General features: G+C 38.2%; 1 protein-coding gene across 1 annotated transcript; it reads left to right on the forward strand.

The window, feature by feature from the left end:
• The first annotated feature begins 12,881 nt into the window (after window positions 1-12,881).
• Window positions 12,882-13,373, forward strand: LOC145002203 (uncharacterized). Its single transcript, XM_078961496.1, has one exon. It carries the CDS (start codon window positions 12,882-12,884, stop codon window positions 13,371-13,373), a length of 492 nt encoding a protein of 163 aa, XP_078817622.1.
• Window positions 13,374-16,386: the final 3,013 nt, after the last annotated feature.

Consider the following 16,386-nt stretch of genomic DNA (forward strand, 5'->3'; position numbering starts at 1 on the left):
GGAGTTACAAGCACGGGCTGGTGGAATACCATTGGAAATATAGTTTACATCCCAAAGTCTGCACAAGAAGGGAGCATCCGATCCCCAACTCACCGCCTCATTCACCGCCTTATTTCCTCCACCATCAACCAAAGAAAAGATGATGACAAGGTTTCCAACCTTGACGTCTTCTATTTATGGAGCATAATAACACCCGACGTCTTTTGCAACATCCCTTGGTGTATAGCTTCATACCTTTCGGAGGGTGCGGTTAAAGATCGCAAAACCTCCCGTATTAATGGTGGAATGTTTGTCACCCGATTGGCTAACTCATTCGGGTTGATGAACCGCGGTGCATGGAACTTCATGACATTGATCCCGACACCTCCGTTCAATCCCATTCTTTTTCGACGAGCGAGGATAATTGAAGACTATGGTGGTGGCCATTATGCCATCCCAAATGATGACCCCGTTGTTGGTCCCGAAGCACCGGGAAGGAGGGTAAGATCACGAAGAGAGCGGGATGTGGAGGACGAGCCGCCGGTGATTCCGGTCGAGAATGAAGACATACCAATGGATTGGTACAATGTAGAGATGACGCGGAAGCAGGATCAAATGGCGCGGGGGTTGAACTTTAGCAACCAATCCCATATTCGACTTTTTGACCACTTCAATATCCCACATATTGATGGTGGAAATTACCCATTTATTCCATCTTGGGATGAGGTGATTGGTGCGCGATGAAGTGGAGCCGGGGGAAGTGGAGCCGCCAATGATGATGAGGAGGATGAAGATTGATTTTTTTTGTGTTTTTAATCAAACAATTTTAATTTTCTGTTTTGTTTTTATTTTTATTTGGTGTGTATGACTTGTTTGAGATTTTATTGTGTTTAATGATTGTTTGCTTTAGTTATTTTTCAGGATTGAATTAGGATTGCTTGCTTAGGATGGTTTAGAGATATAGCAAATGGATGTTATCGCGAGTGAAAGCGAGTCAAGGAAGCGGAATTTTAACGTCAAAGTGTCGAGTCCGGTCCTAGGGCTATGAGAAATTGATTCCGAACATGAGGAAGAGTTAAAGAAGTTTTTAGAGGCTAAAACAGTTGCAAAATACCAAGTTTTTTTCGTTCAGTGGCCAACTCGTCGAGTGCACTAAGCTAACTCGACGAGTCGCCTTGTATTTCCACAAATTCTGAGAAGGCGCGTTGGTACTCGACGAGTCCACCATATGACTCGACGAGTCGTTCACTTTTTATGCCGAAAGACTGCTGATTTGATGCTGATACTTGTACCACTTGCTTCCTTATTCTTCCATATCCATTCTTGAAGATCTTACACCGATTTTCGCGTATTTGGAGCGACCCACACGAGACGAGACACCCACGACATGGATGAGATGTTACCATGTCTAAAGTTAATTGAAGTTGGAGCTTAAATGAGAGTGATCAACCTATCCACTGCTATCCCAGGGGAGTTTGTTCCAATTCCCTATGTATTTTCTTTTTATGTTTTTATGCAATGAGGGCATTGCATCACATAAGTGTGGGGTAGGGGGTTGGTTACATAATAGTCAATTTTAAAAAAATTTGCATACCAAAAGTATTATTTAGGATTTAATTTAGAAAATTTTGGTAAAAAAATTAGGATTCCATGTTAGAATTGTGTTGATGATTGCATGAAGACCCAACTGTTTAGTTGAGCCTATATACGTTCTAGTGTATTTGTGGCTTCCTTATTTCAGTGAAATCATGAGACAAAAACACGACTTTGCTCAGCCTGAGGGATGCAATATGTTTAGCAGCCTAAACCTGAAATGTATCCAGGAAAATTTTTATCATTAGCCAATAAAGGTTGAGATTGAGCGCCCCTGCTTAAGCATGTAGGGATTTGAGTGACAAAAGTGAGGTATACATGTAAAAAAAAGAGAGAATTACAAGAAAAATTGTAAGAATTTTGGAGCAAATGAAGTGAAGATCTAAAGATCAAAATTCCAAGAAATCCAAAAAGTTGAAGATACCAAAAGTCAATACAAGTTGGTGAATTCAAAGATATCAAAGATCAAATTATCAAGAAAGTGAAGAATTCAAAGAATTCCATAGTGGTATCGAAAAGTTGTAATTCTAGAATATTTATGCTTGGGTTGCTTAATTAAAAATACCTTGAGGGTAAAGAGGTTTTCTGAGGATGGATTCGGAGGGTTGCATAAAATGAGCATAGTTCGGGGTGAGTGGGCGAACGTTTATGAGGATTGTGACTATTTGGAATATGGGGGGTTCTTTAGGAAAAAATTTAGACACAAATGCATGCGTAGCGGTCTTGGCATAATGGCTGGGTTAGATTGGAGTTGTTATACATAATTCTAATGTGTTAAAATTCAGTTTTGCTTGGGGGCAAGCAAAAGACAAGTGTGGGGTATTTTGATATGTGCATATTTAGTGTGTATTAAGTATAGTTTTTTGTTCATATATTAGCTAAATTGTTGCATATTATGGACAAAAGGTACTTTAAAGTGTTAAATTATGTTTTTCAGTCCAAAGATGAAGCTCGCAAGCGAAAGGAAGCAAGAGAAGCGGTTAGGAGCTCGAGAGTGGAATGAAGAAGGAAAACACCTAAAAAAGGCTTCTACTCGGCGAGTCGAGCCTGGACTCGACGAGTCCGGTCGAGGAATCAGAAGGATAATGATTCGGAAGTCCAGATAGTTATCGCAATACGGAGAATGTGAGAGGGACTCGACGAGTCACCACTTGACTCGACGAGTCGGAACGCTTATTTAAAGATAACTCCACAGATCGATAAGGGAGAATTCTGGGAAGTTTGAGAAGTGCTTTGCTGCGATAAAGAAGCCAGAAGAACCCTAGAAGTCGACAAAGAAAGCTAGAATTCAATTCTGGGAGTAATTAAGGCACAATTTCATCATTCTACTTATTCTTTTATTTTGTCAATATGATTAAGCAACGTGAACTTGTTTGTTTGCTGTTATTTACCTTAATTATGAACTAAAATCTTTAGACTTCTGTTTGGGGATACAAAGTTGACAATATGGTTTGATTGATTGGTAGGATTAATTCCAAGTTGGTGAATTTTTGTTATTTTAGCTTGCTAAAGAACCTTGTGTATGAATGATAATTAATTTTCTGTTAATAGGAAGATAATTGATTAGCATGAACATCTATTGATTATCAACCTCATATAATATGTGACCACTATACTATATGTGACATCCCCATTTTCACGGCCAGAAAAGACCGATTTTGTTTATGCTTTATAAAAATAAGAGTACTTCATTTTATAAAAATGTTGCGGAATTTGTTCCCAGAAAAACATGGTAAATACGTTATTAAAACATTTTCGAAGAAACGTATTTATTTCATTTTAAAACGTTTGGGACGTCATCGTTAATACAGAAACATAAGCATAAACAGAACTTACAATTATTTACACTAGTGATCTACATCTCTTTAAATCTCTCAGTGTAATGTCACTTCATATCAACACCTGTGATATAAATAAACTGAGTGGGTCAGGTTGGGAAACCTGGTGAGTACATAGGGTTTTCAACCCACAATAATATAATTATTATGTTTAAACAATCAACCCAATTACCCATCCGCATTATCTTCTTTATTCTTAAGGATCTACCCTAAGAATCAGCTATTTCTCATTCATTCATTCCTAAGGATCATCCTAAGGAAACAACATGAAGTCCATTGTTGCCAATGACACATTGGTCAAGCGCAGCTGCTAATATTGTCACTTAGGCTCAGCTGCCAGAATTAGGACATTTTCTATGAGGCGCTTCTGCCGGTATTGACCTTGAAACACTACTGTCATGGTCATAAGGCTCCTTATTAGGCGCAGCTGCCGATACTATCCTTAGAGCGTAGCTGCTAGGATGTTTACCGTAGATCTAAATCATCTACGGGTTGTGGCGCAGCTGCCAGTGCTCATCTATAGGGTACTAGGTCCACTGCTGCCAATGTATACCTATAGGGCACTAGGTCTGTACTAGTAATGTTCCTCTATTTCAGCTTTTATCCATCATCATTCATCTACCCATGTTTTACCCAACATATTTTGTAGACATAAAATACTTTATACAGTTTACATCATTTAAAACATGTATAAAAATCTTTCACCAGCATAGACAACAAGTATTCAGACAATATGCTCACATAACACGTAATTTATATTAAAATACTTCATATCTATGTGTAAGATGAAAGAGACCATGCACTCACAACACGTAAATTATATAATAAATACTTCATATCTATGTGTAAGATGAAAGGGACCATGCACTCACCTGAGAAGGTGGTGACTCGGTACTCGGACAACGCTTCGTTTACTTTAAAATAATTTCCTTCGACGAAACCTAGTATTATCACCAATAGATTTTAGTCTATTATTCGCCGAGACTAATTAATAGTCTAGCTATTATTACTATTATATATGCGTTAAAAAAATACTTATATAACCCATAATAATAGCCCAAGTATTTATTATATGTTCTTAATAACGTTAATATAATTAAATAAAAACTATATTAAAAATAGCGTAGGTGTAGCTCACTTACAGCGGGTTTTATAGAAAATCAGACTTTGCTTGGAGCAGCGTTTCCGAGCCGAAAAGCTCTTCTTCTCGGAGCCTTCGAGCACTCCGGGGCTTCCGCCTCGTGCTAGGGAGGTTCCCTAGGCTTTTCGGGGGATTTCGGGGCTAGAGAGAGGTTCTAGAGAGAGAGAGTAAAGAGAAGAAAGAATGGGAAAGGTGTGAAGAAAATGAGGGTGAGAGAGGTGGTATTTATAGGGTGAAAATGGCTGAACTTGGTGCCACATGTCACCATCTAGTGGTAAGACTTGGGGAGAAAGCAATGGCCAAGATTGTGCCACATCACCCATTTTCCCACAGCACACTTCCGACTTCTAAAATCCGTAACTTTCACATATGACCTCCGTTTTTGACGTTCTTTATATCCACGCGTAGGTAAAAATAATATCTACAACTTTCATTTTGACTCCATCGGCTAATTCTCGACCGATCTTAAATTTAACAGTACGAGGCGTTTAAACTGTTAAATGACCGCGAAGAATTCGTAACTCCTTCATACCGACTCCGTTTTCGTCTGTCTTTTTACCGTTGAATTCCTATTAATGAGATCTTGAAATCTCATTTAGGTCACGTAAGCCAAAAACCGCTCGAACTAAAATTCGAGTTTCGGGCCGTGCATTGCTAAGCTGAATCTTAGAAAAATCATAACTTCCTCATACGAAGTCAGATTTGGGTGTTCTTTTTATTGACGCTCTTAGTTTAACATATTCTACGAATTTTATTTAGATTGCTAAGGATAAATCTCGCTCTATCGTAAATTCACTATTTATGCTTCCCGGTGCCGTGCCGGTTTTGCCGTAAAATTTCGACGGGCCATAACTTCTTCGTTATAACTCGGATTTCGGCGTTCTTTATATGTACGGAAACCTTGTGACATATTATGAAATTTGGTTAAGATTATTTATTCTAAATAATCTTTTGTTGAAAAGTCATTTTCGACCCCTATTGCCTCTAAATTGACTAGCCTGGATCTGCAGGCGTTACACTATATGTCTAGGATTAATGAATATGAAACTAGAATTAATAAGGAAATTGAGTAAATTAATGTGCAAGCTTGTAAGATGACCATCAAACAAGAGGTTAATTAAGAATAATAAATTAATTAGCTATTGCAAGTCTAACTTAACCCGAATAATTAATCTAGTAAATATAATTAAATTAAGCAATTGGCCACTGTTTGAGTTAGTTTATTTGCTAAGGATTAGGGTAGTGAGCATGAACCTAATCACTTGAATCGGTAACCAACGAAAGAATTAATCCATTGCACTATTACCTCAAAATCAACCATAGAGTTAACCGAGTTGAACTAAAAAGAAGTTCCTTTCCCATTATTGAATCTAGTTAAATTGTTATTTTCTAGACTTAAATTAGTTATAGTTAGTAAGTTTCTAGTTTTGTAAAACTAGAGAAAAACCCCTATTTCTTAATCAATTTAGATAGAATTAGTTTTTAATTTAATTTGCTGTTCCCTGTGTTCGATACCCTGCTTATTTAGCTATACCACAATTGATAGGTTCACTGCCTTTAGTGTGTTATTTGATAATTAAAGTAGGATTAAAACTAAGTGAGTTTTACACACATCAGCTATCAATCTAAGGCAATTGGCCTTCTTGTGGCCCCTCTGATTGCAATGAAATCAAATCAGGTCTGACATCTGCACTGTGGGTGGGGGGGGGGGGGATAGTACAATCCCTACCAAAATGCCCAGCCTTTCTGCACTTATACCATTCGAAACCCGACCTAGTGCGACAAGCTCCCTCGTGTGACTGACCGCATTTTCCACAGCAGTCCCTGCCCTGCTAGCCCTTCAACCTAGAGTCGAATCCTTTGGGTTTCTTCCCCGAAACCCCTGTAGCCTACCCAGTCTCGATCTTCCTCTTCCTGAGGTGCTCCAAATCGATCCCCCTCTCCCGCGCCCTGAAAATCATAGAGTCCAAGGTCGGGCATGCCGAGAAGCTGACACACTCTCGGATATCAGATCTCAACATGTCGTGATAGCGGGTCCTCCTCATATCCTCATCTCCTGCATACTAGGGCACCAGAAGAGCCCTCTCCCGGAACTTGGCGGTGATCTCCGCCACAGTCTTCGTAGTCCGTCTCATGTCCAAAAACTCCTTGGCCAGCTACTGAAGCTCTACAGCTGGCACAAACTCCACCCTGAATCTGGTCACAAAGTCTGAACAGGTCATAGCCTCGACGGTCGAGGCTCCCAATGAGTCACCAACCGACTCCCACCAATCTCTAGCTCTGTCTCTCAAACATTCCGCTGCAAAGCGGACCTTCAACCCTTCCGGGTAGAAGCTCTCAACTGTGCAGACTCAATGTCTGTGATCCATCTCTTGGCAGCAATGGGGTCCTTCACCCCGTGAAAATCCGGCGCACCACTCCCTCTGAAGTCCTTGAAGGACAGTGTGCGTGTACTCACCCGGCCAGACACCAAATCGTTCTTGAATGCTCGGAGGTGATCCTCCATCAACTCAATGATCCCTCTTTAATCGACCCAAAGATGCTCGGGGTCGCCTCAAGGATGCCTTTCGTAATCTCAGACGCGATAAACTCGCGTAACCCATCATCAACCTACTCGGATACCACGCCCGAGCCCAATCCCGATCCTGAACCAGATCTTGAGCCTCCTGCTCCATGTCATTTACCACTACACTGAAAATAAACACATAAATGTCAGGATCAAAACATGCCCCGAGAGGTCTCACACATTACCCAAGATTCCTGGATCCATCTCGACCCTCCTTGACTCGAGTACAGATCCTCTGCTTTTAGTAGTACGTGCCCATACTACCTTCCACATCTATCCGTACTTTCCTCAAGGATTGCCTCGACTTCACCAAGTCCCTTATCCAATATCTCTTTCCAGCTATTCTCATCCTAGGCTTTCCTAGGACACTCTCCAACCTACTCTCCGCCATCAGCTGCATTAGGAGTCTTTACCATCCTCCCCTAACTAACTTGCGGATACTGTTACATATCCGCTCACTAGTTACTTGAAGTTAGCCAGGTCCCTTATAGCACAACGTAAACAACATTCGTGTATCGAGTAACCATATCAAGTATTACATAACCAGGCCATCCTACTGCTGACTAGGTAGTCCTAGCATGCAGCTTATACAATAGGCATATAAGGCATCCTTCCTAGATCCTCAACCCTAATCTAGCATGCAGTTCTCGAAAACATATACCAGGAATAAAAGGCATCCTCCTATATCCTTAGCCCTAATCTAACATGCAGTTCTTAGGGTCATATATCATATAACATAACATAACAAGTATGGGTATCTTGGGGAAAACTTTCTTGAGCTCGGTTGGTCGCACGCATCACACTCCATGTTCTTTCTCAAAATCTTTTTCTTAGATTTAGAAAATCATTTCTTTTGAAAAAAATCCATTAGCCCCAAAGTTTGAGTCCAGACACCCCCGAGGCTGTGTCCAAATCCCTCAAACCAGGGCTCTGATACCAACTTGTAACATCCCAAAATTCAAGGCCAAAAATTTCGTTTTTAAATAGATTATAACATAAAAACCATCGGTATAAAAAAATTCATAAAGACATCTCATGTCACAATCAATATGTTAGTAATCCATACATGTCACCATAAAACCCATTTTGTTAAAATTAAAATAATTCAGAGTAGACTCCCAGGAAACTCCATGCAGAAACATGTGTGTGTGTGATGCGCTGCTACACCGCCGACTCCTTCCCCTTAGACGAAGAGGTACCTGAAACCAAAATAGAAACTGTAAGTACGAAGCTTAGTGAGTTCGCCCACCATACCCATAGCACATAGTCATCGGTATCTTTCAACCGGTAACCGAGAGCTACCCTCCCCTTCGGTACATTTCAACTGGTAACTGGAAGCTACCCTCCCATTCTGTATCTTTCAACCGGTAGCTAGGAACTATCCTTCCCTTCGGTATCTTTCAGCCGGTAATCGGGAGCTACTCTCCAATTCAGTATCTTTCAACCGGTATCCAAGAACTAACCTCCCCTTCGGTATCTTTCAACCGGTATCTGGGGACTATTTCACCCCCTACGCTTATCAAATTTTACATGACATAACATATTGGTTTCATAATAACATACATAGGCATGCTGAGTCACATAATGGCATATCATAAGCATACAACTATACATGCATGGGTTTTTTCCACCCTTTCGGTATCTTTCAACCGATAATCATCTTCAGTATCTTTCAACTGGTAACTAGGGGCTAGCACGCCCTACTACTACTAACACATACTCAACACATATATAGCAACCAGACAATTATCACAAAGACAACCATCTCACCCATAATCTCCTACTGGTGGGTCGGTATTAGTGTCGTAGACGTACCCCTACCGGAAGGTAACTCACCTCGTAAGGCTGACTGCTAAAAAGCTAATCGATAGATGCCTGACTGCTGTTCCGGTGATCCTTCGGCTATAACTCCGATCAAACACTTAGTCAGACACTAATAATTGTTCTTAGGGTAAAATGACAATTTTACCCCTGAGCAAGTCAAAGTCAAAGTCTACTTCCATTTGACCTGACTTGCCGAGTTAGGCCTCCAACTCGTCGAGTCCCTATCCTTCATCTGCCCTTCTTCACACTTCTACCCATTGAGTTTAGCAATGACTCGACGAGTTCTACTTCTAAAACAACCTCGAATGAACCTTCATCCGACTCACCGAGTTGTATGAACAACCCTTTGATTTTATCCTCGTCCTACAAACAAGTCCTGTCCTTGACTCGCCAAGTTGTATGAACAACTCGTCGAGTTCACCTTCAAAAGTTAGGAGATTGCCTTGGACTTGCTGATTCTGCTCATGTACTCGTCGAGTCCTATGAAATCCAAGTCTATGGATAAGTCCAGTGCGTTGGGTCACTCCCCCGAACCCTTTTAAGACCATTCTAACACTCACTGGGTTCCTTGGAACCCTAACAGAAAAGGGGAGTCAAGCCTCAAACTCACCGAGTCCCACGAACAACTCACTGATTCGAGGTTGTTCAAGTCTCATTTCTCGATTTCTGATGTACAACACTTGTCCAAAAGATATATCTAGGCTTCTAAGATCGATCTAGCACGTAAAGTTACAAACATTACATGCATACATGGGAGAATAAGCTCAAAATGGCTCTAAAAGAAACTCTTAAAATGCATAGGGCTTTCTAAGGCCCCAAAGTTACCAACTTTATGTCTTATAGTCCCTTAAGGACCTAGGATCTGGAGTCTTAGCCTCAACCATGCTTGCATTCATAGTTGGTTACCAAAAATGGCTCCTTAAAGCCCTAATTTACTCCAAAAAGGGATATAGAGCATGAATGAGCAAGGTATGAACTTTTTACCTCCAAAGAACTGTAGATGCAACACAAAATCGAGATCCTCTGATTTCCCCTTGGATCTTTAAGCTTTTCCTTCCTTCTTGTGATCACAAACCACTAAAATCCACCAAAGAGGCCTTAGATCTTCACCAAAGATGATTAGGGTTTAATGTGAGGTGTTCTGAGAGCATAGGGGACGATTGAGACTGTATAAGGTTGTTTAAATAGGGTGCAAACCCTCATATTAGGGTTTTGTCCAGCCAGAGCCTTCTCGTCGAGTCTTGCCGCCGACTCGACGAGTTCGCCACTTAAACCCCGGGTCCAACCTGCTACCACTCGACGATTTGGGCCATCAAATCACCGAGTCTCAGTCCAAATGTGAAACAAATACTCAAGGAACTACATACTAGGAACCAGGTGTTATAGTTTCCAAGCCCAAAATAGTTAAATTGGATGCTTATTGGTCCATTAGGCCCAATAAGGAAACCTTAGTCCAATATGGACTCAAACCGGGATTCTTAGGTTTTTCAGACTCTTTGTTGAACATGAATGGTGAATTTAAATGAGCACTGAGTGATATTTACTTAGAGTATATGTTTTACATTAGTTGAATGATTACACGAGAATGGAATTTCCTAGATAAAATTCTAGTTGTGACAAGTTGAAGGACAACTCGACGCGTTGGTTAAACTTGGATCGTTGACTTTGACTTTTGATTTATGTCTTTGATCAAGTTTGTCACAAGCGTTCTTGAGGTTATCTGAATTGTAATTAAGGGAATTATGGGCTTAGGATAAGGACCATATAGGGTTTAGCCCAATTTTGAAAAATTGGGCCATTGGTTGATAAGTTGGCCTTTCAACCTTTCAGATTGTAATTTGGGTCATGGATTTGGACAAGGCTAGGTTAGGGACAAAATGTTCTTTTAACCCTAGGTATGAAGTTGTCGTTATGGATTGGAACCCAATTGCTAATTGGGTGTTATTTTTGATATGATAGTTCGGAGGCATCATCAGGATAGCAGCTAGGGAATTCTTCCAATGAGCTTTTACATTTGAGGTGAGTTTCCTTACCGGGTCGAAGGCACCAATGTCGGCCCATGTTATCGTTATATTGATAGTATGCAAGCTTTCTTTGTGACTCTTGCATGTGCTTGTGTTTATATGCTTTCTGGGCTAACATCCGATATCGGGCGGGGCCCGATGACTGTTTGTATGCTATGTATCTATGTCACATGTGTATATGTTTATTTGATATATGTTATATGCATGTTGGGTGGGGCCCGATTCACTCCTGAGTTCAGCTCGATGACCGGGCAGGGACCAATGACCTAGGCGTGGCCCACTCTATGTTTATTGTCTGTATGATATGTGGTATTTGGGGAACGCACTAAGCTTTGTGCTTATAGTTTATGGTTTATGGTTCCAGGTACAACTAGTTCAATAGGGAAGGGCCCGACTTAATCGCAGTGCATCTTGCCGTGTTTTCCGCAAAATATGATCTTGGGAATGAACTCTGATAATTTTTCTATTTTGAAACTCTTCTAGATGTTGGATTAAAGGTTGATGAATGTTTTGGGCATAATAAAAACATTTTACGCTTGATTTTTGGAACCTTACATCATTTTTACTAGGAAATACCCACCACACTACTTTAAAAAGGAAATAAAAAATTGATTTCATTTTTTTTTCTTAACCTGCGTTGATCTACGTTGCCTGCTCAACCCCTCTTAACATAACTTGGCATAAGGGTTGTGTTTCATAACCCTTAACTACGTTAAGCGGGTGCCACATATGATCCTCTACGGCCCATAGCGAGATGCATGATTGGCTAATTTATACACACACAACTGTGAAATACATAGAAACTTAATAAGAATGGAAGATCAAAAGTCATCGTAACAACTAAATATAACTAAAATCAAATGGAAAGTCACTCACAATTATTCCATATGTCCATTGTGGGATTTGAACCTTCAACTTCAAAAAAGGAAGGCAATACTGGATACCGCTGGGTAGAAGCCCTTTAGTAAAAAGTCACAGACAATTAAACGGCAAATTGCAAAACAAAGATGTTCCAATTGCCATTATTATAAGACCAAGCTCAATTAGATACTAAATTTCATATACATGTCTTCTTTTTACGAGACATCAACAAAAATATTCTTAATTAGATCCTACATTTGATATGCATTTGATACTGCAAAAATCCCCTTATTATAAAACCATGCTCAGTTAGAAACAACATTTGATATATATGTCTTCTTTTTACGAGACATCAATGAGATTCCTCTTAATTTATAAATTAGATTAACAATTGACCTTTTATAGGCTTAAAAACAATAAAAAAATGTTTGTGTGGAAAAATATGTAGTTGGAAAAGAAGATCATTAATCATATCATTAAGTAACAATGCAATGAATGTGTACCCGTAAGAAAGATTGCAATTTATTTATTTTGATTCTCACACCCCGAGGACTATATGAAGCAATTAATCATTCACAGAGTTTATCTTCCGTCTTCGATGGTTATATTACTTGGTACCTTTGGATTACGGTGCTTGGGAACAAGTGCTCCTGTTATACTTTCATTCCTTTCGTATCATGGACCATGTGGAACTTCGAGTTGGGGTTAATTTCACGAGTGGTATCTTATATATTTGTCTTAGCAGTAAACACTAAGCAAGTTATACTTACATTTTTCTGAAAAATATTATATTTTTATATTAAACGTAAGTTGCTAGAATGGTCTTTGTGGTCTGGGTTGTCTAGACGTTTGGTGATAACCTTTTCTTTTTTAAATTGGATTTGTTATTGCGTTTCGTTTTTATTTTGGTTTTGTTCCATATAGATACTCTATTTGTCACACCTATGGGTCCGCATAGTCACGGCCATACATAAACTTGGGAATAATCTTAATTATTGCTTTGCAAAGGCGTCGTCAAGTGTTGTTTGGTCGAACATTGCTAAATCATTAATGCAATGGAGAAATTAGGCTTGACGACACGAGAAGTAATGAAGATGGCGAGCTCAAATGTCAGATGGATATCTAATTTTCAAGAAGATGGGGAATTATCTGTAGCACTATTAAGAACAAGGCTCGATCGGGCAACCCACCCGATACCCGATGGTGAATTCACATGGTCTAACGCGGTTCCAAAAAAGGTTGTGTATTTCGTATGGAGGGCAAAACAAAACCGAATCTCATCACTGGTTGCGCTAATCAAAAGAGGGGTTCCAGTTAACACCATTACTTGTGATGTGTGCCAAGTAAATGATGAGACGACGGATCACTTGCTTATAGAGTGCCGGTTGGTGAAAGAAGTGTGGTTAACGGTGGAACAATGGTGTGGTATATCAAATTCCATTCTGGAGTGTACTACAGTCCAGGAGCTGCTGACAAAGGACAGAAGATGGGGAAACTGCCCAAAGGAAAAGAAAGTTGCCGAAGCTATAAAATATGGGACAATTTAATTTGGTGCCTATGGAAGGCAAGAAACGAAAGAATTTTCAGAAACATTAGAAGTCAACTGGCGAAGATAATGGATAATATCAAATCGGTATTTGGATAAAAGATAAAATCAAAAAAGGTTTCTTGGATTGGAATTTATGGTGTAACAATCCGCTAAAATGCGGATAAGAGTACGTAGGTGTTATCTTGTCAAAACTAATTATTTTGTACTATTTCGCTTCACTAGCATCTTGCTAGTGCAGCCTCTATAATATATTTGTCGGTTCCAAAAAAGATATTCTATTTGTCTCAAAATTATTGTGCACGTTTGATTTGTGAAGTCTTTTCAAGTCAATTTTAACCATAAATAACTTTATTTGTGTTATATAATTTTTGATGAAACTTATAATAATGAAAATATATTTAAAAAACCATCTATTCATATATCTTGCATAAAAAATCATATAACAAAAAGTAAAATATTTGAGGTCAAAATTGAACAAAAAGGACTTAAAAAGTAAAACGTGGACAATAATTTTGATACAGATGAAGTACTAAATAACTATAGTATATTATTTATTTGTTTTTAATCACTTTATTACTTGTTTATAATATAATTTATAATCTTCAAAGTTTAAATGGGCTCACCCCATCCGTTTATTTAACTCCCAATTAATGAATACTATTAGTCTCCGAAAACCATCTCTGGAACCGTTCTATGGTCTTTTGTTTTTGACAATTCCGATCTGAACTTTACTCACTCACAACTACCTCGGTCACCATTCCCACCATCAACTCGTTACCTCGTCTTATTCTCCACAATAAATTTGCAAATCTGCTTGCCGGGAAAATGATATCTACGAAATGTCCCGTTCCAATAATCTCTTTAAAATCAAATGGAAACGAAACCAAATCAGACCATAGGATTATTCAAATTAAAAAGAAAAAGAAAAAGATATAAACCATATAATATCCCAAACCACAAAACCCGTTTGTATACATCACTGTATTAATTAACGTGATACCAACTCTCTGTATTACCCTACATTGTTAGTGATTTTATATCACTAATATTATTTAATTGTAATGTGATTAATTTGTTGATCCATGATTAATATTAAACAAATTAGGATGATGCGGAATGCACATTTTTTTAAGTTTGACTTGGTTAAAATTACACTGTTATTTAGGTGTGAAACCCCTGAACTGATCAGCATCTCGTGGCAATGCCCACAATAAATAGTGTGAAAACATAAAAACATTATATTTATGTTATTGTTCTATATTGAATATGTCTGTTGTTGAAGTAATTTTAATATAAATATTAACATTTGATTATTCACATATTTATTAGAATGTCATTATTCTATTATAAATTTGTGTATGCGTATTTTTGTAGTAAATTCCAATTTGAGTTTTTGTCTGTGAATTTTTATTTATTAATTACTAAATAATAACATAAAGTTGTGCATATAAAATTATTTACAAAATAATAACATAAATGTAGTGTTTTTATGTTTTCTTACCGTTTTTAATATATATATATATATATATATATATATATATATATATATATATATATATATATATATATATATATATATATATATATATATATATATATATATATATATGGAAAACGGAATATACATTACAGCCCCACCTAAGCTTAGGTACTAAACATCTTAAAAATACATTGTTTTACTATATAAAGATTACGGTTAATGGATTCACGATTAGTACTTCAAGATGTAAACTCAAGATCGATACAATACAGTTTAGGGTTTAGAGTTTAGGGTTTAGGGTTTAGGGTTTAGGTTTATGTTTAGGGTTTAGGGTTTAAGGTTGGGGTTTAGGGTTTAGGGTTTAGTGTTTAGATTTAGGGTTTAGGGTTTAGTTTTAGTGTTTAGGGTTTAAATTTAGGGTTTAGGTTTAGGTTTAGGGTTTAGTAATGCTCAATTGGATGAAGTAATAAACGATAATTGAAGAAAGAAATCGGAGATGATAAAACGATAACGAAAGAAAGAAATGTTATAGAGAATGATATATTTCCAAGTGAAACCAAATCGGGTATAGTTAGCATGTTAAAACGACATATTTTAAAGACAAAACTTCAAAAATGGTCCCTGTGGTTTCCAGAAATATCAAGTTTAGTCCCTAAGTTCAAAAAACCTCACAGATGGTTCCTGTGGTTTCAAAACTTTTAACAAATGGTCCCTCCGGCTCACTCCGTTAGCATTTCACCGTTAACTCATTTTTTAATAAAATATTGCAGGGGTAATTTCGTCATTTCAGTTGTAACCTCCTCTCTTTAAAAGAAATTGCATGTCCGATTTTTGGGCAAACCCTTTAGCTTCATCAGTCGATCATCTCTCCTCCTTTCCACTGTTGCTCGACCGTTGCACCCTTCACGACATCCAATCGCTTCTGATTCAAAGATGGTGACTTGCAAATGTGGGAATGAAGCAACGAAGATCACTTCATGGACGGATCGTAACCCTGGAAGGCAATTTTGGAACTGTAAAAGATGTGGTTTCATTCGATGGTCTGATCCCCCTATGTGTGCTAGGGCATTGGTGGTGATTCCAGGTTTGATAAGATCAATGAATCGATTGGAGGAGAGGGTCGCCATTGTAACTGCAGAATTGTGGAACTACCAGCTGATGTTGCTGGGATCATGGGTGTTTTTTTTTGGTATTATTTTAATCTCTAAATATCTTCAGAAGGTTTGGATGGTAATGGAGTTTTGGTTTTTGGTTTGTAACCATTGCAGGGTTTTTTTTTATTTTAATCGGATAGGGGTTTTTTTGCTTTCAGTTTATGTAGGTGGTTTTGGAATTGGTGGTGTTGTATTTGGTTTATGTATCAGATTAATGTGTAATGCAGTGGTAATGGTAATGGTAATGGAATGTAGTTTGTTATAGTTCATTGTTCAATTTCTTGAATGTTTTTGAAATGTAATTGTTAAGTGTATTGTAATTGCATCTTGAAGATGGTTTTCATTTGCAATTGAAATGTACATTGTTATTAATTGAT

The sequence above is a fragment of the Lactuca saligna genome, chromosome 1 (assembly GCF_052625555.1).
Source record: "Lactuca saligna cultivar CGN05327 chromosome 1, ASM5262555v1, whole genome shotgun sequence".
Classification (NCBI taxonomy): domain Eukaryota; kingdom Viridiplantae; phylum Streptophyta; class Magnoliopsida; order Asterales; family Asteraceae; genus Lactuca; species Lactuca saligna.

Excerpts from the sequence above, each read along its gene's own strand:
- LOC145002203 (XM_078961496.1), top strand. The coding sequence starts at position 12,882 with ATGGAGAAATTAGGCTTGACGACACGAGAAGTAATGAAGATGGCGAGC.